General features: G+C 32.1%; 1 protein-coding gene across 2 annotated transcripts; it reads right to left on the bottom strand.

Moving 5' to 3' along the window:
* Window positions 1-1,481: 1,481 nt before the first annotated feature.
* On the bottom strand, window positions 1,482-23,315 carry LOC134687420 (uncharacterized). Of its 2 annotated transcripts, XM_063547708.1 has the most exons (12): window positions 23,296-23,315; window positions 19,783-21,471; window positions 17,295-17,491; window positions 16,460-16,596; window positions 15,758-15,895; window positions 15,248-15,328; window positions 12,663-14,235; window positions 10,332-10,534; window positions 8,166-8,790; window positions 6,482-6,613; window positions 3,928-4,014; window positions 1,482-1,540 (listed from the first exon to the last, which is right to left on the bottom strand). In XM_063547708.1, the coding sequence occupies exons 2-12, from the start codon at window positions 19,860-19,862 to the stop codon at window positions 1,488-1,490; spliced, it is 3,306 nt and encodes a 1,101-aa protein (XP_063403778.1). In that variant the 5' UTR covers window positions 19,863-21,471; window positions 23,296-23,315; the 3' UTR covers window positions 1,482-1,487. The 2 variants fall into 2 exon arrangements, with proteins under 2 accessions (XP_063403778.1, XP_063403779.1); XM_063547709.1 differs by lacking the exon at window positions 15,248-15,328.
* Window positions 23,316-27,528: the final 4,213 nt, after the last annotated feature.

The following is a 27,528-nucleotide window of genomic DNA, read 5'->3' as shown; positions in this document are numbered from 1 at the left end:
ATACGCAGCCAGAGAAAAACATGACCTTGTGCAATGCCAAGTTACACGTATCGACAGATTGCACATCCATGAATATGTATATGTACATTATAATTACATACTAGTAATATTTATTCAGCTTTTAATCTACTGATATAAGCTCTTATGCTATCTTCAACTATGGCTTTTAACTGTTTTAACAATTTATTCAATATATTTTTTTCATTGTAGATCTATCAATTATTGAAACAATACAATATTATTTAATAAAAACAAACAATTACAGATAGATCTATTATAAGATATACAAGTCGACATGACATATTTGACACAATATGAATTTCTTCTTTTAAATTGATAAACTGAAATATCATTACGATCTACCATTTTGTGATAACTATAATACCATTAATGGCACCAACTTTATTGAGGAATATGGTAAGTGAAATATCTATACTGTTTCCTTATAAAGTTTTGTCTTAGTTTTGGAACGCAGTATCTGAAGAATATAAGTGAAATTGCAGTAAAGAATTGTCAAAAATATCGAACTTTGAAAAAAAAGTCCCTTAAGAAATAGAAAAATCAAAAGCTCTAACACATCAAAAAAATGGATACAACTGTCATATTCCTGACTTGGTAAAGACTTTTCTAATGTTGATATCAGACTTATCACCGAATTTGTACTTATGACAGCAATATGACGGTGTCACATGTGTAACAGATTCTGCTTACCCTTTCAAAGCAACTGAGATTGCACCCGGTTTTTGGTGGGATTTGTGCTGCTCAGTTTTTCTTGGTTTTGTTGTGTTTTTTTATCATTACCATTATCATACTAAAACTGCATAGGTAATAAGAAATCCGTTTAAGATAACGTCATAAGTAAACGACGCTAGATATACAATAATGCCGCGTAACGTTAACGTTCTCTTCCGTGTGTGATTTCAACAGTTATCTTTCGTTGGTCTTTTAATCATCCGAATATTCATCATTATAACTCAACAAATATGTTGTCAATCTAGAAAGCACAATATTTAAATTTATATCAATGATTTTCTTTACAGAACAGGATTTCCCTGACTAAGATTGACAACTTTTTTTTTATCGTGAAATCTCTCAGTTTGATATTGGATACATACTCTTCTAAACCTAAGAGTAAAGATAGAGTATCGGATCCACTAGATATTCGATTATAGATCTATATAAGGTAAAAAATGGAATTTAGAGCTATTTTGATCAGGTATATTAAACCAGCCGCGGTGTTTATCAAAAATTGATTCTCGAAATTCTTGGACTCGAATGAGGCCTTATATATCTGAACAATCTCACAGCATACGAAACATCATGTAGGTAGATAGGGCTCATTTTTATTATTTAAGGGGGATGCAATATGCAATATTTAGTACTATTTTTATTTCGTTGCTGATAATGGTATTAGTAAACTCAACTTTTGTGCTATTAATTTCCTATATTTCGATAATGCTGTATAGGTATACTTAACCTACCTATAATTAATCCTTATACTTAAGGAAAGGCCTGCCTTTCTTGTCATCTACAAGCTCAGCTAGAAAATTTAAACATATTACTATTACTATGAAAGAACCAATTAAATAATATGTAGCTAAAAATACTACTTTTCAAAGAAAAAAATGCCTAAAAAAATTTAATCACATATCTAACCTAAACAAACAGACGTTACGCACGATATTGCGTCTCAAATGGTAACGCCAATTTTTTACGTTTTACGGCGATTAATGCCTATTGGGGTTATATTTTCATTTCGCTTGTAATTTTTGTTTTGCATATTAATATGGATACTTGTTAATGGTTGTACTGAATATGCATGAACGATTTTCCACTGAAAGTAACGTAAGCAACAAACAACAAAATATATCGTATTTGGGTAATGCATAAGTCTATATGAAATGAGAAGATATATACGATATGATGAGTGCCAATGAGACGACTCTCTATCAAAGACCAATTGACAGAAAACTTAATGAAATGCACTATTTCCCCATTTAGGTCAGAAAAGGAAGAAGATATACATTTTGCTTTAATTAAAAAAAGTGTGTCGGGAATTGCGCCAAGTTAAATGGGTCTTGCTCATAAAATTCACTTTTTATAACTTTATGATCTTTCAAACAAAACAATTAGATTAAAAAATAAAACGATTGTCAGAATAAAAGGTTAATTATATGCATCTCATATGTTTACAAGCTTTGTATGATATGGAGAGGTATATAGCTACTCTTCACGCCCAGTTTTGTTTAAACTTTTAAGTTCTATACATATGAATCTTATTGCAGAGAAATTATAAAAATTTCAGTTTCCGAAATTTATAAATTTGAAAAAAGATGATTTTTTTGCCCTCTCGTAATACATAACTTTTTCCCAACTTAAGAACCTCATCTAAACGAACAACCCCAGTCATCGTTTTTTTATACTTTGTGTACGTGTTGATAGTATCTGACGTTGAAGAAAATTCTATCTATTAACGTGTGAAAAGACGTCCAGTGGACAAACTTGCAAGACATTTCATTTATTTGAAAACGAAGTCGTTATGACTACGAAAATTATCAAAAATTATGTAGCCATTTTGTAGAGGTAACGTCCGATTACGGAAAAGCCTTATTTGGCATGCAACATATCTAAATTTTTCAAATATAACGTCAAAAATGACAGTTTATTTGTTAAAAGCGGTGACATCTGACATTGGACATCTTGCAAGACATTTGTCAAAAGCCATTGCATAATAGTATATGTGGTATGACTACTGTAAAAATTCGATTTTGACATGATCGATATATGTACTTTTCAGAGCATAGTTTACACAAACGAAATTTTATAAAATCCTTTATCTAAATCTGACCATAATGAATACTATTTTTCTTTTAAAAAACGTACGTACAGAAGCGTACATTCAGTAATATTGTATTACTTGACATATAAAGCATATCATTCGTTCGAATTTTCACGGGCATAACCCTGTTTTGAAGAACACAAACACCCCTGCTAAAGCTATAATGCGTATAGTCTGTTACGTCTGACACTCATATTTTTTACGTTTTGTCAAGCTGTTGCCTAATTTAGACTAATGTAACAACATGTATTTTTTTCGGGAAAGTATTTACCTGTTTAGTCTATGGATATAAATTTTATATAGTTAAACTGTTATGATTTTATAGAAAAGTTGTTTATAAGTGTGGACTGGTTGATTACACGATATTGACGCACTAACGTGCGTATTGTCAAAGTAAAATTAATTTCAAATTTTCTGCGGAAACTTATAAAACCAGGCATGTCTTGAAATACATCTATATATGTTTAATGAAAAAAAAGAAACTGAAAAAAAATGTTCTTTGGACACTAATAAGGAAATCCTAAAAATAAAACTTGCGTGTTGCTTACTCTTTAGTTTTTTGTGTTGATTCTTTTGTACAATATTTGTCTGTTTTCCTTTTTTATTTTTTTACCCATGGCGTTGTCAGTTTATTTCGATTTATGAGCTTTCGCACTCTTTTTTTTTTAAAGAAGATACTAGAGCAACAAAAGAAATTCTGGTTCACATGCAGTGCTAACTTTTTTTAAATCATGATTCTTTTAAGCGAATTAAAACTTCAATATTTGACAAACGCCAAGTCATCAGTTTGTCTGTTAGCTGCTTCGTGTGTGGTTAACCATCTACGTTTCTGATTTAAAAGGATATATTTTGATTTGCTAATGACGATTTCTAGAACTGAAGTGTATAGGCCGAATAGTATAACGCAATTTTATGATCCATAAAAGATAGCAGAAAGCACAACTTGAAACTTATGCATACCAAACGATATCTGCCTTGTCAACTATGCTGATATTACCCGTAAAGATTATGTAATGACTTTGCTCGTATATAAAAAACAAGTTTTTTTTGTTTTTAGATATGACAACTACATAAATGTATTTACTTGCCTTCCCCAGTGTCAAGATCTCTTACAAGTGTCCTCATTCTTGGTTTAACAGATGGTATCAATTCCTCTAAATCATGAACTATTTCATCTACAAGTATTGAAGAAACAGAACATAAGGAACATATATATCAAGTAAAAAACTATATATTTAAGATAGCTTTATCTTTAAAATTAGTTCATATATAATACTTAGTTAGAGGTTACAGTAGGGAACTGTACTTCAAGTTTCATAGATCCAATAAAATAATACAAAACAAGGTTAGAAAAAACCTTAGTGAATCTGAAACAGACATTGTCAAGATGCTTGATTTGTTATGTTTGGAGAACGTGTTTTTCAACAAACTATCGGCATTCCCATGGGAACCAGTTGTGCCCCTCAGTTGTGCCCCTTCTCTGTTCTTTTATTCTTATGAGGCTGACTTAATACAGGAACTTTTGAGGAAGACAGTAAAAAAGTTAGAAATATCTCTCAACCTTACTTTCCGCTATCTAGATGATGTTCTTTCACCAAATAATTAAAAAAAAATAGGTGACTATGTCGAAAGCATCTATCCCATCAAACTAGAGATAAAGGATACAACAGAAACAGTTACGTCTGTCTCATATCTTTACTTACACCTAGAAATTGACAATGAAGGCCGGTTGAAAACAAAACTTTGCAACACAAAAAGATGATTTCAGTTTTCGAATATTGAACTTTCCTATTTTATGTAGCAACGTTCTAGCATGGACTGCATGCGGAGTATATATCTCCCAATTGATACGATATTTCCGGGCTTGTTTTTCCCATCATGATGTATTTTTATAGAGAGTTGATGCTCTCAAAAAAGCTATTAAACCAAGATTTATAAATGATGGAGGTGAAATCACAAGTTTGTTGACCGTTATAGAATATCCGTTTCACAGATGATATCGAATGTGTTCCTTACATCTTAACTTCAATCCCGTTCCCTTTTCACGACTAACCAAATAAGACCATTTATCGGGTTTGTAAAAACATGAGCAATACTACGGGTGCTTTATATGAAGCATACTTTCCGGAGCACCTGAGATCAACCCAAGTTTTGATGGGGGTTCGTATTGCTTAGTCTTCAATTTTCTATTTTGTGCCTTATGCACTATTATTAGGTCTTTCCACTTTTCGTAGAAAGACCTTTTGTGTTTCTTCTGATTTTTTTTTTTGTTCTTCTGCCGTCTGAGATGCTTCTTTGTTTTACAACATATCAAATGGATGTTTGGCCAATGATGCTGTATAGTAATTGGCTTTCAAAACTCACCCTGTGTGACCGAACACTTATTCTTGTTGGAGTTATCTCCCCGCATCCCCTTTTTCTTGTTATCGCTATATCTCAAAAACCGTAAAAGATTTTTAAAAAACTGTTTTCAACAAATTGTTCGTCTACTTTTAAGAATGATTTGGTTTATTTTGACTGGAGTGACCGGAAGACATCTTATGGGAGTTGATTCCTTTTGAAAATTTAAGATAGACGATATGTTGGATAAATTCATACGGTATAAGTTGTAGAGATCTACAGTCTTTTCATGTAAAGTCCTTGGTCCTTTTGAAGGAAATTGAGGTCAAGGTCAAAGATCAAGGTCATGTTATAGATTTTGAATTTTGCTTGTTATCGTTATTCAAAAGAAACTGTTACAGTAAATTATATGATATGTTTGCCAAATTACTGTTTACGATAAGGCGCACTTTCAACCCATTTCAGTCGAATAGTTTTGGTCAACCCTTACAGGAGTTTTCTCCCCTATTGTATTTGAAATCGGTATTTCTCCACAACCATACAAGCGATTGACCTAGGGTTTTTCGATTTAAGATCACTGACTTATGACCTTGAAGGACGTTCTAGATTTTGACTATTGCTTAGTATTTTTTCTTGTTCATTATAAAACAATTTAGTCTTCTGCAAATCTTTTTTTTTTTATATCAGTTTAAGGTACCAAATAACATCAACAAGGAGTGAGCTTTTGTAACATCTTTTTTTTAATTTCATTCTTATTATCAAGGGGGAAAGACCTTCAATTGTTCTCTTAAGATATGGTTTTTTATTTATCTTCTTTTTCTTTGATTAGATATTGCGTTGTCAGTTTATTTTCGATCTATGAGTTTGAATATCCCTCTAGAATCTTTATAGAGTAAGATCTATAACGTCGATGGGATAGGCGTCTTTTGCTTATCATGCACTTATTAGGTAAATTCACAAGTCAAAATGTTGGGTATAGGACATAATTAATTTATTTACAGATCAGTTTATGGTGGTATCAGAAGATCTAAGTAGAAAACATGTCGCTATTAAATAGACAAGGAGATATTTTTCGGTTGGTCGATTAAGTTAGTAGACCTGTCCCCAAACTGTCAAGAATGAATCAAAATCCCACAAGCTGTATTGAATACTTGAGTAATATTTCAATTGTTGTCTACTAATACCAGAGACTACTTCTTCACAAAAGTCTGATACAAATGACATTATAACAAATATTGATATTTAGATTTATGTAAAAGGCTTTTATAAGTTATTAGTTTTTTGCAAAATTACTTCGCTTACCTAGCTTCCCTTTATGGTATTTTTTCGTACTTCTCTCATTTTGGCGCAAATTTTCTTCTGTTGATTGGCATTTATATTCTGGAGTTTTCGACGTATTTGAAAAATCTTCATTTGCTGAGTATGAGTCGTCATCTGCCAAAAACATTAACACATGGCAAAGTAAAAGACATTGATTTTTACATAGTATTATTTGTAAAATAATAGTTATAGTAGCAGTACAAGAAACAGTGGTAAGAATAGTAGTAGTTGAAGTAGCAGTGAAAGATTTATACGCACTTCGATAATTGATTCTTTAGAATTTGTTTGTATTTATAAAAGTAACATATGCGATCTGAAACTAAATACATAAGAATGAGAACGGAAACGGAGAATGTGTCAAATAGTTATTAAAGGTTCATGGATTATAAGGTAATACGTCTGCCGCGTGTTTCGTCTACATAAGATTCATCAGTGACGCTCAGACCAAATAAAAAAAAGTTATAAAGCCAAACAAGTAGAAGATTGAAGAGCATTGAGGACACAAAATTCCAAAAGTTGTGTTAAATATGGGTAAGTTTATCTATTCCTAGATTAAGAAAATCCTTAGTTTTTTTTGAAAAATGTTTGTCAACAGGAAATTTATTAAAAAGACCATATCATTGATATTCATGTCAACACCGAAGTGCTGAACATTGGGCTGGTGATACCATCGGGGATAAAACGTCCACCAGCAGTGGCATCGACCCAGTGGTGTAAGTAGTTATCAAAGTGTCAACAACCCGATCATAGAAAAGAATACAGCTCAAAGCCACCAATGGGTCTTCATCTCAGCGAGAAAATTCCGCATCCCTTTGGACAAAATTGTGGACTAGTTCAGCCAAAATTGTAGACAAACTAAACTCAAAAATGTGCTAGTATTTAAACGAACCAAATTTGAAAAAAAGACTAATAACGGCTAGTGGCTCCTGAAAGATTCAAAATAGTTATCAAAAGTACCAGGATTATAATTTTATACGCCAGACGCCAGACGCGCGTTTCGTCTACATAAAACTCATCAGTGACGCTCAGATCAAAAAAGTTAAAAAGCCAAAACAAATTCAAAGTTGAGGAGCATTGAGGACCCAAAAGTTGTGCCAAATACGGCTAAGGTATTCTACTCCTGGGGTAAGAAAATCCTTAGTTTTTCGAAAAATTCAAAGTTTTGTAAACAGAAAATTAATAAAAATGACCATGTAATTGATATTCATGTCAACATCGAAGTGCTCACTACTGGGTTGGTGATACCCTCGGGACGAAACGTCCACCAGCAGTGGCATCGACCCAGTGGTGTAAATAGTTATCAAAAGTACCAGGATTATAATTTTATACGCCAGACGCGTGTACGGTGTTTGCAACAATAAAGAAGATAAAATGTGCGGTGTTTGCAACAATAACCAAACTGTTTGGAATAGCAACGTAACTGATGCGTATAATGTACCAATAAAAAAATACTCATCAACTGTTACAGGTGTTTGATGCACTAAATATAAAGTGTTGTTTATGTGTAAAGTTTTAATCAAGGAGAACCTTTATAAACACTAACCCTAATTCATAAAATCAATCGAAACGTTGTATTTTAACATAGCATATAATTTTGAAGATTACAATCTGTTAAAGTAGATCGTAAAGAAATATTTTGCAATCCCTCCCACCCTCAAACCCTTACCTTCACTGAGCTGGCGTTTGCCTTTATGAACTTCAAAATGTAATGGTTTATATTCTAATTTTGTTGATGAGCTAGAAGAGGGTGACTTCAATGAAGTATCTGTGCTTGTACAATGCAGGTCTCTCATTCTCTCTAATGCACATTCGAAAGATGTCTGTCTTTTTGTAAATACATCGTCATCAGACCAACTGCACTGTCTTGGTAAAGACTCAGTTCTTAATAATGAGCTAACGCTATCTGCATTTGATGAAGATGCATTCATACTTTGATATCCAGAACTTGTGCTAGATCCTCTGATACTTGTTCCTGCAATATCATTACAGGTTGTCGTGGAAAGCCTATAACTATCTGGACTATGAACTGCATTTTCATCAGACATTTTTTTGTCAGAATGATTTATGCCAGGAACTGAGATTTCTTCTTCTCCAGAGGATTCTGAACTGGACGATGTTGAAGATTCGAACCTTGGTGAATTTTCCTTTTCCTCATCACCCTCTTTTAAAAGGCTGATATCTATACCTTCTGTTAACTGGATTTTTTCTTGTTTCTTAGTTCTTAAAGATTTAGATTCCGATATTGGAGGTTTAAAATCTATGTCCTTTTTTGATTCAATAGTGTGATACTTCTGGAAATAAACAAACAATAAGGTACTTATCAATAAGGCAGTTTGATTACAAATGCTGTATATGGTTGTGGGTATCAATTTTTTAACCAATCTCATTTCCTTAAATACATTTGATATAAGGAAAATTGTTTATCTGTAGAAGACAACTAGATGCTTTTTAACCAATATCGGCAAAATATTTTTTTTATTACTCCGATCTGTCTGTTATTAATATCTGAAAAAAAATACGACACTATCTTCAATTATATAAATACAACAGATTTATTTGGATGCTAATATTTTTCTGCTGGAATTATTTTCTCAATTAAAGTGAAGAAAATAAATCTTGATTCAAATTTTGTAAAAAAAAGTATTAACGAAAGTAGAAAATTTCAAGGAAAATTAAGTCGGAAGTCCATCAAAAGGGACAAAATCTAACGCTCGACAATACAAACCGACGGATTGAATGGAAAAGAATTGACATACTCCTGATTTGGAACAGGTTGAGCCTGTTTGTAGTCATCTTTACCTATCATTTGTATGACACATATTTATAGTTCAGGTATAACACACATCACAGACATACAACACAACTAAACTTAAAAATTCTAAAAAAAAAAACCGTGCAAAATTATCAGACAGATCAAAGAAGCCAACAAAACAGTTTTTGTAGTTGATAGTACATATGAAATCGAAAAAAACATAATGACATATACACTTTCTTGGTGTGGTACAGATTAGATAACATATACATACAAGATTATTCAATGAAAACATTACTCTAAATATCTTATATGCGTCCGAATCGTGCCTTTTGTCCCACTTCCATCATACACTTTCAAAGCCTAACAACCAAAAGCTGAATCCAGAAATACTGAGCCACGTCTAGAGTCAAACGACCAAATAGGACATAAAGTTACAAAAACAGAGAAATATATAAAGTGATTTAATTGATATACAACACCAGCACTCAAGACAATTCTGTATTATTTGTGATGCAGACAATTAAATTTTATCTATTAGGTCTTGGGACTTTCCGATAAACTATTAAAAAAATATACAAGTAGTCTTTGACAAAACTCTTATTTATAATGTTTTGCTCAGACACCGTTGCAGATTTACAAAATCTGAGGAAAACCTAGAAATACTGGGATCATCATATAAGTGAAGAATATTTACCTCATACACCGCCTTTTTTAGTATGGAGCAAAACTTATTATTCCAAAATTGTAATCGTCTCGTTTGTTCTAGACTCTGATACTGAAAGGACCGCTATAGTCAAAGTCGAGGTATATATTTAACAATGAAGCGACGGACACTGTATATGTTGTATCTTTCATCTCTATTTCCGGAGGATATACTAATAATTCTCAATAAAAAAAAGAAGGACAGTAAATGGGAACGCCATTATCAATATACATTTATGTAAAATAAAATAATCTAGATTCCGACTCATACGAATACTTCGACAAAGAGAGGTGCATAGTTGGTTACCTGATTCAACAAACATTTTGTCAATGACAAACATTTATTACGATTCTTAAATTTTTAATTGCCTTTACCGAATAAAACTGTGTAGCATCTGTCTTCAAATCTTCATGTGCTTTTCCTTGATTAAGAAAATACGAATGGGTTCTTTGTATTTCTGGAAACCAATCCGAGTTACCGGCCAAAAGATCTGGTGAGAGAATACGTTTTAATTTCTCATATATTTGTATTCCTTCACGCACCATTTCGAGCATGTCTTCCTCGTCCTTAGATTTACCTTAAAATGTAGAGATAATACGTTTAGTGGATCTATATTACATTAGCATTGTATTCAATTGACATTACGTCTTCTTCCAAATCTCTTTAATAGAAAATATGTGTTTATTCTAAACTGATAAAGTGTATACAGCTACTAGTCGATATCTATCAATTTGACACTCGGTGTCCTTTGGAGAGAAATATTGTCGAAATTTTTCTTATGACTTCAATTATGAATACTAACAATCATACTAAAGACAACAATATTTATAAAACTTGCTTTGAGTCCAATCGGCGTATGAATTTTGTTTGTCTTTATCTTAATTATATTTCTCAACAATATTATATGGGAAATTGTTTTGATATTTATTCCAACATCTTGACATCTCTCATATAGTTTATAAGAAACCTTATATATTTTATAAGATATCTTATATAGTTGATGAAATATCTTATGTTGTTTATGGGATATCTTATATATTTTATGACATATTTTAATTTTTTTAGAAGATATCTGATAAACTATATGATATATCTTATAAGATATTTCATATAATATATAAGATATCTTATTCTTATATTTTAGTGATTGCTGGTTCTTCAATTCAATGCACATAGAGTGCATGAAAATTTACCTTGAATATTCAGAAATTAAAATGTATCAACTTTCCTCATATCTGCCTTCTTTTTATTCTTATTAATTAGTATTTGCATTAAACTAATTTATTTTTATATTGTATTTGATTAAAGACTTCATCAGAGCTCATGCTTTTTCCCCTTTTATTGTGTACATATATAGTTATCAAAAGTACCAGAAATAATTCTTATATGCCGACTTTAAATCAAATTTACTTACTTAATTACTTACTAACCAATATGGTTCTGTTTTTACTCAAATTGCAACTACATGTGACATAGACTATCGGAATCGGTATCGGATTCGACCCGGAACTTGTTTATATCAATTATGTGAAAAACGACAGACCCTGGAATGGAATAATTCTTATCAACACTGTTGTCCTTTATAAGTTATATATAAAGTTGAAATCTTTTATTCGTCGTTTTCATGTCATGCCGGGTAACAAAATTACCTCTTCATTTAGGTAGTAAATGTTTAGGGTTTTATTCAATTTAGCATTCGGAGAGAGGCAATGAAATTCAAACTAAAATGATATTGAACCTCCAAAGTCGATGTTAAACATTGTTAAACTGACAACCCCACTGCATAACAAATACCGACGTAAAGGCAAACATGTTCAAAATCATTGCGGAAGAGAAAAAGACCACTGAGCATCACGAATATGACAAAACACTGGAGTGATTCAGAAGGGTAAGTAATCGTAATTCACATGTGGCACCTGTCTTGTTACTAGTGTGAGTACACATTCGATTATAATTTTCATTTGGTGATGTCATATTCGAGGAATAGGGGACGTGAATGCAATTATTACAATTACAAAACATAGGTCAAAACGAACCCTTGTTTAAATATGACATACATCTTTTGCAATGAAATGTGTGCTGTGTTATTAACCTTGCTGGTTTTATGTCATTTTCAAAAGAAAATTGTTCTCAATTGTTTTAAACGTTGAGAACAGTCGTATTCTGTACCAGTATAAGTTTCTTTTCTTTTATCGAAGTGTTAAACATTAAAGACATTACAATTTTGAAATTGGTATCTCAACATTAAACAGAATCAATTTTAGTGCAACAAATGCGTATTTTTTCAACTTTAAAAGAGAGATGGTAGATGGCGAAAAAAAAAACAAAAGAAAAAAAAACAAAGCCATCATCAAAAATAAAAACCACAAAACGACAAAAAAATTTACAAAAACTCAGCAGCATCATCCGAGTGTGAGCAATTAAACAACAGGCTTCAATTTTTCAGCAAAAGATACAAATTTCGACAAATGTATGCTTATACCATGTGTATGCTTATATATATCTTGATTATCTTCCACTACATTTATTGAGAGGGACATTCAAAGACGCCTGTACAAGTCAAAACTATGATATTAAGTAATAAATTGCATCCACGATGACCGTCTGATAGTATTGTGCCAAGATGCCAAGCACATTGAATTTTTAGAATTAACTTGGTTCCAACTTACATTTGATATTCATAATTTACGTTAAAATGTATTTACCTTCGTCAGATACAATACCATGTCTTTGTATAATCTTTCTTCTAATTAAACATCCTTGCGCATGACGAATGAGTATCTCAGTCAGACATGGTTTGTCATAAAGTTTCTTTACTAAATCTGAACATTCCTTCAAATCCTTTGAGGCCTCATCAAGTTTTCTCAACTTGAGGAAAGCATTCCCTCTGTTCAACAGTTTTCTCAAGTAAATATCCGAACCTTCCATTCCATAAAACTTGGCATTATCGATTGAACTGTTATAATACTTCAATGATTCTTCAAAGTTTTTCAAGGAAAAATGGCATTGACCAAGGTTTGCATAAAATATGATAATGTTGTCAGTTTGGATATTGTTTTGTAATAATACTTTTACAGCTTTTAAATGCATCTTTATTGCTTGTATCATATTTTTCTGTCTGCAAAATAAGCACCCAAATTCGTTATAAATTTCAGCTAAGTATAGTTTATAAAATGGCGTCCTGTAAATTAGTTTTGATTTGAAAATTTGCTTTGCTTCATATAAACAGTTTTTAGAAAATTGCATATCGTTTGTTAGCTTTCCTTGTAAAAACAAAGTTCGTCCTTTTAAAATATGTAACTGTAACAATTCACCTTCACTAAGTTTGTCTGATTTTAATGTATATAAGAACTTCACTATCTGTTTACATTTTTTTTCAATATTATCACAACACTGATGGTGTCGGACCGTTGCAGTTATATATTCTATCTCCCAGCTCAGTTTCACGAAAGATTTATCTTCACTTTTCGATACCATTGCTTTGAGAAAATTTAAGTGATGTTCTGGATTACATATCATCTCGACTACATTACTACGTCGTCTTGCATCTTCAGATGATGAGAAAGTGTGTTGATTTGATGCGTATGAAAAACTTTCATATTCTTCCATCAATTTTTTATATGTCAATATGTGAGTTTTTAGCTTCTCAGATTTTGCCCTTGCAACTAAAACATTCGTTTCATATTCTTGTCCAATATCCAAAACTAACTCATCAAAATATAGTATGTAGTTATATTTTGCATTTTGAATGCAACTCATCATATCTTTGTCGTTTGCTTTGTCCTTTAGGAACTTGTAAACTAGAGGATGAACAGAATATATTTTTTTTTGTCTTGTAGATATTTCGTCATGATCAATACTTGTCTCTTGGCAGTCGCATTCTCCCATTTCTATCTCAAGCAAATGTCGAGTTTTAAAAAGTAAAAGGGTGAACTTTAGTTCTGTTTGCTTCATAATAACTTCCCTTTTGTTGAGATTGGGTTCAAATTTCCCAAATACAATTTTAGCTGCTGAATTCAGGTCAAATTTAGTTGTACCAAAAAGTGAGAGCTGACATAAAGTACATTTCTGCTCTTTTAGTTTTTCGAATGGTTGACGTAAGCATTCATTAATTCGCAATGAAGGCGACAAAATAACATCTCTTTTCGTTTGTAAAATAGTAATGACGTCTGTCGCATGTGTCGAGTCATTTATGACATCGCTGATAACCCTGATAGCAAGTGGGCATGCACAACAAGCTGTTACTATAACATTGATTTGCTGATCGCTGAGGAACCACTGAAAACATGAAAAATAATTATGAAAGGTACCAGGCTTATTATTTGATACGCTAGACGCACGTTTCGTCTACATAAGACTCATTAGTGACGCTCTGCTCAAAAAAGTTAGAAAGCCATACTTGTTCAAAGTTGAAGTGAATTGATGACCAAAAATTCCAAAACGTTGTGCCAAATACGGCTAAGTTTATCTATGCCCGGGATAAAAAAATATGTAGTATTTCGACTAATTCATATTTTTGCAAACAGTAAATTTTTTAAACCAAACCAACATAACATTGCTATTCATGTCAACTTTGACTGTCCCTCTGTTATCTTTCGCCCTTATTGTTTAAACTCCCTTTTTCCTGTTTTTCTTACACTTCACCATTTACAATATCAGATGTATTGTCTATTAAATGTGCTGCTTATTTTCGCAATTTAGAATGTTTCCATCTTTATTTCTATGGTTTTGATGTGTATGTTTACAAATGTGCATTTTATTTTTTATTTCTTTTTTTAAACAAATTTAATTGGATATTTTTCTACATTGCAAGCTATAAATTGTTTGCATGTTGTTGGTTTTTACTCAAATTTGATCTGTTTGAACATACACTAAGTTACTATTTTCTTGAATGATCCTTTTCAATGTCATTTGTACATTGCATGTTTCTTTTTCCAATGATATTTTGTGCTCAATCTGTTTATTGAAATTCTAACAAAGAACAGAACTGTAGTTGAAGGGTTCCCGCAGTACGTTCGTTATTTGTCGGTCGCAGTTTTACTTGTGACTCGTAACAGAGACAATTAAACAGATATGTGCAACCATCGAATCATAATTGACAACGGCAACTCTTAAAAGAGGGACGAAAGATACCAGAGGGACAGTCAAACTCATAAATCAAAAATAAACAGACAACGCCATGGCTAAAAATGAAAAGAAAACAGTTATCAAAGGTACCAGGATTATAAAAACAGACAAACAATAGTACACATGATACAACATAGAAAACTTAAGAATAAACAACACGAACCCTATCAAAAACTTGGGGTGATCTCAGGTGCCCCGGAAGGGTAAGCAGATCCTGCTCCACATGTGGCACTCGTCGCTGAAACTACAATAAACAATAAAACAATATACAGATTTGAAATAAAATTGAATTGTGCAAAGTTTATGAATGATTTTGGTGCATTCTAGCCATGGCTCAACGTGACCTCATCAAATAAGAATTTACTAACTTTATGATATAACATACTACGATAAAAAAAAAACACACACATAAAAACGTCGTTTTTGAGGTATGTGTTGGTTTTTTTTTCGATATCATTTTATAGTAATCGACCATTTCCTGAAACCAACAATATAAAATGCCGGTTCACTCCATAGTATTGACATGCAAGCTAATGAGTTGATGATAACTATTAACCAATGAAAAAAATGTTATAAAGAAGTTGCATTAGAATGTTTAATATGTATCAATGTACATATGTTTATGCTGGTATCGTTTCAAGTTACTGGTGCCCTATATAATATATAATAATACCTGTTTCAAACACTTTAAAGTCAGTTTTCGTGCTTCTTCCATGTCTAAACTGTTGACTTCAATAGCTAGCATAGCTTTTCTTAATTCACGATTTGCAGTAAGCAGGAAATTACTCCTTGATGTTACGATTAGTCTAGTCTGAAAAAAATAATCAATTAGTACATTGTATTACCTTTCCAAAACAAAATTATACTATCTACTTATGACATTAAGATAACTTGTTTACAAATGTTTTTGTCTTTTAAAAAAAGCTTGTGAAACAATTTCAATATATTTATTCCTTTATTTGCTAGCTTTATTAGTGTTAAGAAAAGTTATACTGAAATAAAAAAAAAATGGTTATTAATATTTTGGAATTTAAACCAGCATTTACAGTTAATGTACAATAACAGAGTCATTCTGATTTTCATTTAATCAATATATTTTTGCATTTTCTTTGTCGCGAGGTACAGAAACCTTTTTCATAAAATACAATTTCAAAGGAAAAAGGTTTATACATTTAACCAAACGTGAGACAAATGAAAGAAAATATATTCGTTTCTTTCTATTCTAAAAACTGTTCAACAAAACTTTATAGATGTTTTCTGTACTCAATTAAGCATTGTGACTGAACGTTTAGTACCATCATTTGATTATACTAAATCTATCGTTTTACTTGTGTTTAATTGTAGATGTTAAATATAAGATAATGGTCAATAATACCTTGCACGTTTGACTGTGACTCATCATTCTCAGCAAACATTCAAAAAATGACAGAATCTTTGATTGCTCTTCGGAAATATTTTTATCACAAGCATCTTCAACAATCTCGTCATCAAGATTATCAAACATAAGAATTACTGAAAAAGATTAATATGTTAAGGTTAATAAAACAAGTTAAACAATTTGTTGTTGAAAAAAAGATTAATTCAAATTTTATAATGAAAAATTGTTATGAAATTACAAGTTATCATTGAAACAAATACAATAATGAAAGTAAAATCACAAAACAACTGAACTCCGAGGAAAATTCAAAACGAAAAGTCCCTAATCAAATGACAAAATCAAAAGCTCTCACACATCAAACAAATGGATAACAAGTCTGAAAAGGTTTCAAAAAAAGAAAAATTGGATTCCTATTACCAGTATTTATTTTTATCTACCTTATTTAAATTTTTTGAAATTTCATTTTGATTGTTGACCCTTTTGTTCTATTTTTTAAACAATTTCTTCTGTAATTCAATACCAAAGTCCCTTATTAATTCAAATATCTAATATATAAGTCGCATAACTACAATCTTCCTCAGTCATAATAACCATCCATCCTTACCGAACTGAATAAAGAAATAACACGACGGATGCCGTATACGGTGCAGGAAATTCTTACCCTTCCGGAACACCTGATTTCACTACCGGTTTTTAGTGGAGTTCGTGTTGTTTCTTAGTTTTTGTCAAAACTGTTGATGTAAATGTCTTTTGGTTTTATGAGTCTTTGTTTATTCCTTGGATTTGATTGTTATTGTCTTTTATTATCTAACTTAACTTTCCATTGACGTACGTTTCCTTTGCATCTTTTCTGTTATAAATTCCAAAAGTGAGTCCTTGAGATTGATCTCTTCAATGAGAATTTGGTCTGATATGGTTCCATTCCCGTCATTGTCCGAAGTTTTAATTTCACCTGATATCAGTCCTCTGCCGTCTTTGATAATACTTTGAACAGAGGTTCGTAGAAAATGTCTATAAGTTCCTTGTTCCCTTTAAAGGCAAAGGTTTGTTACAAATAAATACTTCAATCATGTATTGAAATACAGATCTGTAGAATATACAGTCAGACCCATAACCTGCACAATTATGCTTTTTAATCATAACATAAAAAGCAAAATCACAGAAATACTGAACTCCGAGGAAAGTTCAAAAAAGGAAAGTCCTTAATCAAATGGCAAAATCAAAAACTCAAACACATCAAACTAATTTCCAACAACTGTCATAATCCTGACTTGTTACAGGCATTTTCTTATGTAGAAAATGGTGGATTGGCCTTGGTTCTATAGTTAGCTAAACTCATGTATTTTTTGTTTACTTTCAAAATATTGATTCTTTAATGGATTACTTACAGAAAATAATATTGTTTAGTCAAATAGCTCTCCGTATCGCTTTGTTCAAGGTTGTTTGAGCCAAATAGTCAATTTTTTTGTTCTCCTTCGAATCAAATTTGAAGTTAAGTATGTGAACAATACGAATCTACTCAAACTGATTAAAAGTCAGGTTGCTACTCCTTCGCGCATTTTTTTTAAAACTTTTTTTTATCTGTTTGACAACCTTTTATAACCCAAGTTTTTGGTTGGGTTCGTTTAGTTCAGTCATAAGTTTTTCTATACCTCATTATTTTAAAGCAGAGCACTAGGATATCAAGTTTAAGTAAGTAGGGGAAACAGTAGTTTACATATGACGGAATTTGATGAGACTGTCATCAAAGTGAGAGGGTTAGCGCTATAAAACCAGGTTTAATTCACCATTTTCTACATTTGAAAATGCCTGTACCAAGTCAGGAATATGACATTTCTTGTCCTTTCGTTTTTTATGTGTTTTGTAATCTGATTTTGCCATGTGATTATGGACTTTCCGAATTGATTTTCCTCTAAGTTCAGTATTTTTGTGATTTGACTTTTTACAGGTATTAAAATCTTATAAATCGATATACTGTGGATCCATTGATACCGTTTTCGTGGATTTCGTGGGTACAGGAGAACCACGCATATAAATGTTCAACGAAATACAAATTTTCTAAAGAAACTTGGCCAAAACCACGAAATTAAATATCCACGAATATGTAAGTTTTCCTCAAACCACGAAAATTGGTACCCACGAAAATAAATGAATCAGCAGTAGAAGAAAAATAAGTGATTTTTTATAATATTTTATATATATATATAATTTAACTTCCTTTCGTCGAGAAAAAGCGTTATACATCTGTTGGTAGCTTGTTTTGGATCCAATTAAAACATACATTTGATAGATGATTTTCAATGATTATTGTAATAACAAGAACACACCCGTGATATCACGGGTCCGTGTATAACTATGCGTATGCCTTATTTTAGTATTGGTATTGTCATCTGATAAAGTCATGCCGATTATAAGATGCACAGTTTTCTCAGCTTTCAAAATCTTCCTGTTTGAACCCGTCGACCTGGAACCTATCAATTATTGGTAATATTTATAATTTGGAAAACAAATGGGCCTGGAATGGAGTACAGTATACAGCAAAATTCTAAATACACCGTTTGGTGGTGCGCCTGTCAGATGCGGAACGTACAGATAAGGTAATAGGTAACAGGTGAATATACTATTGGTATTGGTGTCAGAATCGATCCGGAACTTTTTAATTATTGGCAATATTAATTACGTGGAAAACAAAGGGGCCTGTAGTGGTGTAATTTTTAATCAACACCATTTTACTATATTAGTTATATATAAAGTTGAATTCTTTGATTCATCGTTTTTACGTGATGACGGCTGACAAATTGGACCTCGTAATTTTAGTATTATAGATATATTATCATGGCATTATGTGTGTACAGGAAGGTATATGAAAAGCTTACAAACTCAGCACACATTGTCTAACCTTTTTTCAAGAAGAAGAAAAAAACTACAAAATTCAGGGAGTGACCAGAAACTTTAGTCACGCCATGTGTAATACCATCAAAATGTATTTAATAAAATTGCCAATTGGGTGGACTGTAGATGACTGAAACAGATCAGGCGATAAAGAATTGCAGTGTTTGCATGGTCTAAACAGTTGAAATAGCAACACAATGATGTAACTTTAACATAATTCGTTGGATATAATTATATCTAGTGAATAAATTTTCATCACGAATGTAAGTGTTCAACACAGTAAAATGTGTTCTATACTCTTGTACGATAGTATGTTTGAAACACACAAAGTTTTATTTTTTACTCATTAACGCTCACGTTGGTTAAAAAAACATATAAAAAAGCCAAAAATTATAGATGGTAAACACGCTAATTTCAATGATGATTACCTTAGTTCAACTTTAACTGTTTTCCAACCTTCACCACGGAGTTTGTAACAGACTGTGTTGGCGATACTTGTCTTTCCCATTCCTCCTAAACCACATAGTAGAATACCTACATACACAATAATTATGCATTCTCATATCTCATTAAAGTTCAGGTTTCATCAAAAGACGTGGATAAAATTATCTCCAAGTCATTAATTTATAAACTACACAGAAGAATTCCTACATGCACAATAATTCATAAATATGTATTAACATATATCATGATAATAAAACACGACAGTTTCCATCCTAACAAAGCTGTAGAGCATAAGCTATATGCACTGACTTCTTAACCACTGACCTGAATACACAGAATGTAAAATAAGTCTTCGTGCAACTTAAATTTATCTTTTTAACCGTTTCCATAATTGAACACTGTTTTATATAAAATCATCATAGATACCAGGATTAAAAAAAAAAAATATTTGCGCCAGACGCCGTTCGTCTACAAAAGATGTTATAGTGACGCTCAAATCAAAAACTGTTAAAAAGGCCAACTGAAATACGAAGTTGGAGAGCATTAAGTTATAACAAATACAGTTAATGTAATCTATTCCCGAGGTAGAATAGCAATAATATTTCAAAACTTAAAAGTTTTGTGAACAGTTAATTTATGATTATGACCATATCAATGATCACTCACAGAAGCCAACTACTGGGTGACGGCTGGTGATACCGCAGTATCAACAGTGGCATCGACCCAGTGGTTGTAAATTAACGCGTTAACCAAAGTAAAATGTTTGTGTATCCGTACGCCATTGTATTGTGTACATCTTTTCAGTAATGTATATAATTACTTTGGTTTCCCAAAGCAAAACGTAACATTTTCCTACAACTACAAACGGTGGTAAGTACTGTTGTTTTCTATTGTTTAAAATTCAATGAACCTTTTTAAAATAGATTTATAAAATATTTCGTGCGGGTAGGAAATTATGTAGCTCTTAATTTTTGATCTTGACACCGCTGTTTCGTTTCGTTTTGATTTAGTTTGTTGCCATATTTCTGACTTGGTACCGGACATTTAAAGAAAAATTATGGGTTTAACCTGGTGTTATGGCTAGACAAACATCCCTTTTGTATGGTTATGTTCAAAAATATTATTATATCTATAAGTTTAAAAATATAAAACTTAGAACCGTTTAATGATGTATGATTAAATACTTAACTTTTGAAGTCCCCGTTTTGATTTCGTCTTCCATTCTTTTTATATGTGATTCTCTACCAACAAAATTTCTATCATGGAAAATACCTCTTCTAACACACTGCTGTCGTAACTGTTTCAAGTTTTTACGCAACTCTGTTAGGTTATGCTTGACATTGACAGATCCTGATTCGGTGTGATAATTTAAATATCCAGTTAAATTAATTAAAAACTCGAGTAAATCATTAGTATCACTGAAGGTATTTTCAAGAGCATTGAAGTAACTGAACGTGTCTGTGACATTTTTTATCTGTTCACCTAATTGTCTTCCTGACAAATTAAGAACTGCGATAAACTCTGGTTGTCCATCCCATTGTTCACTAAAATAATGTCTAAGCTTGTTCCAAATATCAATGTCTGTAATTTTACCACGTGATATATCTTCTACAATATCCGTCAAACTGATACTCATTTTTCTTCTTCTTCTTTTTTTTTTAATCATAAATCTGCTTTGAAATATGAAATGAAAAACAAAAGATTATCATAGGCGATGGAAAACTATAGCCTAATTAAGTAAATTTAAATGCCATGAATTTTAATACACTACTTTCCAATTTCAATATTTCTATGGAATATTCTAATGAAATTTAAGAGGTCCGGGTTTAAAAATTAATGAAATTTTTTTACATAATTTATAAAATCATATTGTTGTATTTCGTATTAACAGTGTTTTTTTAAGGAAAAAAAACCTGCAGATTTCTCACGCACGATTGGTGCTGTATATAGTTTTTTTTATTGCTTTATATAGTTGTTTAATGATAGATATAAACATTATTGTTTTCCTGTTGAGTAGAAGGATTCGAATAACATATTCATGTATACATGATTTTTTTTCACTGCAAGGGAATAAAATGACCCCCTCCCCCCCCCCCTGCAAACCGTTCGAGATATTCCTTGAGTTTACCTGTACTGTCCTTTGGGAATATAATGGGCACAATTGAGAATATAAACTTTCAGAAGTTAATCTGCGGCACGACTTCTCATACTGCAATGTTACTTTTAAAACAACAAACACTTTTGTCATTTTTGTTTTGAATTATTTGTGTGTAGTAAACATTGTAAATATTTCTTTAAATTCAAGCATTCAACAACATCTTTTCATATGAGTCGGTGTTCCTTTAAACAGACTAAAGACTAAGAGAAGCCATATCATTTAATTTCACGTTAAAATATACGGCTGATCTTCTTTGCATTAACAATCCAAGCTTTTCTGATTTGGTTACAATTATATAACCTATGCAACAAGAAACTAATGAAACAACAAAAATGGCTTCCTCCTCTCATTTTTATATGTATACCTCGAAGCGGTCATCTCAGTACAGGAATTTATGACACACGAGACAATTTAAATTTTTAAATTATCAATTTACTCACCGTAGTAGCAGTATACGAAATATAAGTACTAATGGGGGAAAAGTTATATCAAAAACAATACTGAACTCCAAGGCAAATTCAAAACGGAAAGTTCTTTATCAAATGCATAATCAAAAGCTTTAACACATGAAACGAATGGATAACAACTGCCATATTCCTGATTTGGTACACGAATTTCCTCATGTAGAAAACTGTCGATTAAACCTGGTTTTATAGATATTTATGATTTTGCATTAACAATAATAAAATGTAAATTGTATGCACCGCATCGGGCTTACATCCTCGGGGTTGTATCTAATACATACATTCAATGACTCCTTCATAGATAAGTGGTAACGCTTTCATGTGTTGTCTTAAAAAAATATCAAATGTAGTAGTGAATTTCATACTTGCCCTACTAGGTTTATCTACATTTTGTACATTGTTGATATCTGACCTAAATTAATTGATATTTCTTGACTAAAGTTTCATTGTTGAAATCAACTTAGTTTTGAAAAGATGTCAGGGTCAAATAAATCGTACAATATCTCTATCTTTGGATTTATTTGAGGTTTTTATTTCATTTGTTACCCATTTTATTAAGGAATTTGGTTCATTGATTAAAATTAACATTGCACTATACTAAAAATCATATACTAAAAATGTTAATCAACCTATATGTACAACATGTACAAGTTGAAACTTCAAAATGAGCTAGAAGTATTGATAAACAATATACAAAACTGTAGTTCAATTGTAAGTTCGAGCCCAAAGTATAAGGATTCCATGCAAAAACTTAAATGAATATATAAATTGCAAATAACTACGATGAAATTCGAATATCTTAGAATGATTTATAATTCCAAATGCTGCCCTCTTCCATATCAAAAGAAGACTGATAACAAATTATAAAAGCTTACCTTCCGTTATAATGTTTTGGTTGGTCGGCCAAATAAGTGCGTATTATCGTTACGCATAAACAGGAAGTAAAATGTCCTTAAATACTTGTTTCGATTTATGTAAAATAGACTTGTCTCCCCGTGAAAGTATTGGATTTTGTATACCTCGTCACCATAAAAAAGAAACTTGTTTTTTTTTGCATTTTCCTTGTAGATTTGACTTTTAAATGTTTAAACTGAGTTCAGTGACAAATGAATATTAATAATGTGGTCATTTTTATTAAATTTCCTGTTTACAAAATAATTTTTGACAAACTAAGGATTTTCTTATCCCCTTATAACACTTGTTCCTAATATGTACTGCTTTAAGCCAGTATTGAAATGGAATGAAAAAAGATTTTTGAAGCATTTTCTCAGTATTAAAATTCGTCAACTTCAGTAAAAAAAAAAGTCAACGTGTAGATAAGAATTATGTTTTGTTATTTTATTGGTCTTACAAAGAAGAATCGACAATTCTGAAGACTTTTACAGAACATGTCAAGAATACAGCGAAGGCTTTGGAAATTTACTGGAAAACTTTTATCTAGGTTTGTTTTGATGAAATACGGTTACATTACACAGGATGACAACGAATGAAAGGAAACTGTAACAACGTATGGTCATGTACAAGACACTGGTACAATTTAAATTATATTATTGTAAATATACAGTAAAATACAATTTGTGTTTTCTTAAAATGTCCTGTACCAAGTCAGGAATATAAAAGACGTTATCTAACTATCCATCTCTATGTATTTTGGAATTTAATTATGTTGTTGTTCAGTGTATCTGATGTTTCGTTGTTTTCCTTTGAAAATTGGTGTATTTCCCTGTACGTGAAGTACCTATACACTACTACGTTTCATGAAAAAAAGGGCCAACATAAATACGGGTATCTGGTTTGAGGGTGGGATAAATAGTATTTTGTAATAAAAAAAAACCCACTAGGATGACAGGTTCCTTGATTATTGTTGATTTAAAGCATTTTGTTAAGTTTGGGGAACTAATTTTTCAACAAACAGGACGCATTCACATGGGAATCAAACTCCTATTCTTGAAAAGTTGTTCTTTTATTTCAATATAAACATTTTTTTAGATTTTCTACCCCAGGTATAAATTTCCTTAGCTGTATTTGTCAAATATTCCAAATTTTAAAATTTCAATGCTCTTTAACTTCTTAATTCATTTCGACATTTACACTTTTTTTTGTTCAAACTCTTGTAGACGAAACGCGCGTTATACATACGAAATGTAAATCCTGGTATCTATGATGAATTTATTTACAACCACGCGGTCGGTACCACTGCTGGAAGAGTTGTAACGTGTTGTTCACCTTCAATTCAATTTATTACAGGCAATGAAAATATCCACTTTCTAACAACCCTCCGAGAACAACCCAGGCTCAATACGAGTTACGTGTAGATCTACGAAATGCGGCAAATCAGGAAAGATATGCATTGTACTCAAGATTTTCCATAAGCAATAGTGATGATAATTACAGGCTCAACGTGTTTGGCTTTGATTCAAACAGTAACGTAGGTATTTTAGTATACACATTGCATGATAAATATCAAAAGGAGGGACGAAAGATACCAGACGGACATTCGAACTCGTTGATCGAAAACAAATTCACAAGGCCATGGCTAAAATAGCAAGAAACAAACAGACATAGTATTGTACACAAGACGCACATCAATGTTTCCTAGTGCAACTTGAATGTTGATGCCTACAAAAGTTCATGAAAGAGGGACATGAAATCAAAATTACTATTTGTTTTCTGTCTAGATTGATATGTTGCATCTTTCAAACTGACTTAAAGAAAATATTAAGCAAAGTTAAAAGAAAAGTTGAAAATCTGATGATCGTTTACTTTTACATTATAATGAAGCAATAATATTGAAATAAGAAAAACATCCGCAACTACTTGCAAATTTACTTTAAGCAATGCTTATGTTTTCTTTTTTAGATGATTCCCTAATGCGGGGTTCACACATTGCCGATTATTGCTCCCGTTTGAGTTCAGACAGCGACACGACACGAAAATTGCAAAAGTCGGATTACTATCCTCAATTATCTGGAATGTCCTATCATTGTCTGAACGCAGTCGTTTAAGTTCGTAGCAGATTCTTACGGATCGTGAAGGGTCCGAATAGTTCGGCGAAGCACCCCGACAGTTAGGTGCGTCCCGTAACATTCGTGGAAACTCAGCCGATTTTGTCTAGTCGGATTACAATCGTGCCTATGTCGTGACAGATCAAATTTCTAACAATGTTCTGTGTATTCTGGACGGTGTCCTGTGAAACGGGAATAATCGGGAGAAATTTTTCATTGCTGTTTTACTTTCGATTGAGTCCAGATTGCATTCAGATCTTGTCGATTTCGAACCGGTTTTGCCGAAACCGTTCCGGAACAGTCCCGTAACGTTATTAAAATGAAATTCGTCAATGATACCAACGTCAGAGTCCCGACAATTACAGAATACAATACGACTGAGACCAGACAAAGCCGTTTGCAATGTGATAGAGCGGACCGTGATAGGATTACGTTCCGACAGTTCCTGATCATACCGAGTATGCCGACAGTTTTCGAACGAATAGTTTCCGTCAGCGTCGGTTAACTGTCTGGTCAATGTCTGATCTCTGTCGGGTTACATTCGGTAGAATCGGGACGTAGTCGTGACAGACTCGGTGGAATTTTACCAGGCGAAAGATACAATTGGATTAGAAGCGGATTGAAAACAGGATTATCGGGATAAATTCTCTTGGAAACGGTTGAATATCGACGCTTACTCAACAATATCTGATTGATGTCGTGATTAAATTATTTGTTTTACAAATTTTAATTAAAATTTGAATTTCCATCCACGATTTACAGGATCTTGATCAGACTTTTGACATATTTTTTTTATCGGGAATGGTAATGTCAAAGACGGCAGTAAAAATCGTGAATGTGTGACCCCAGCTTAACAGACGTTTTACAAACGGTATTATATTTGCGACATGCGGGATGTTACATTCGGAAATATCTGTCCAGATTTGAGACGTGGAGCATGGTGGTATATCAATAGCTCCGATGGTAACCTCAACGGAATATACCTTAATCCAGGAACTGAGGATGGCAGGGGGTGTACGATGGGATACCTTTGAAACAGACATATCACTAAGATATTCAGATATAAAAAAAATCAGGCGGAAAACTTGAATATAAATAAATAACTGATACGTCAATAATAACAAAATGTTCTATGTAAATTAAACAAACAGTTTTCATTAAAAACTGAACACCCTGGCGTCTTATATAATATAATGATGATATTAAAATGAAGTTCTTTGACTACATCCACCTGGTTGAACCTTCTTTTATTGCTAGCTAAACATCCAACGTGTATGACTTTCGCATCAAATTCCATTATATTGACAATGCGTGAACAAAACAGCAGTCAATATTGTTTTATCCTCCCAATCACCTAAAAAACAAACAAATATGTAACAAAGAAGCACGAAATGACACATAGACCAAGCACATTAGCAACAAGGTGCTCCGCAGGGCGCAGCTTTATACGACCACAAAGGTCGAACCCTGAACAGTTGGGACACAACATTCAACAATTACAGAGCTGGCCAACGCTATATGTATCGAAGCAACACTAAAAGGTACACAGACATATCACACCAGCAAAAATGAAAGACAAAAAAAAACGATAATATCATAAACAATAACATAATGACAGAGTGCACAAGCACAACAAAAACAAAAATATTTAACAAGCCAAAACAGGCATATATCACATCTAACAACCTCACCCATTGCCCTCCCACCTTTGAATTCTATTTATGAATGCTAAATCTACCCATAAAATTGACAGTTCTTAATCACAGGGACCAAATGGCCAGACCAACATTGACCCTGAAGTAATATCGCATGCCTGACGTCAAGTTAATTGATAATTTTTTAATATATACTAGAATTTTTCCAAATGCACAATGTAGGTAATTTTTTGAACAAAATGATTATTATATCGTCTAGCTTCTGTTAAAAAATTAAGGTAAATATCAATGAAATTTTAAAAAACAGAGAACGCATATGAGATTCTTTAAGTAATGCATTTCAAAAATGTGTCCGATGACCCAGTCAGCCAACCAAGATGGCTGCAATGGCTAAAAATAGAACATAGTGGTAAAATGTTGATTTTGGCTTATAACTCTGAAACCAAAG

This window comes from Mytilus trossulus, chromosome 10 (assembly GCF_036588685.1).
Source record: "Mytilus trossulus isolate FHL-02 chromosome 10, PNRI_Mtr1.1.1.hap1, whole genome shotgun sequence".
Lineage (NCBI taxonomy): Eukaryota > Metazoa > Mollusca > Bivalvia > Mytilida > Mytilidae > Mytilus > Mytilus trossulus.
Note: the sequence above shows the minus strand (reverse complement) of the source record. Positions and strands in the feature narration are given on the sequence as shown.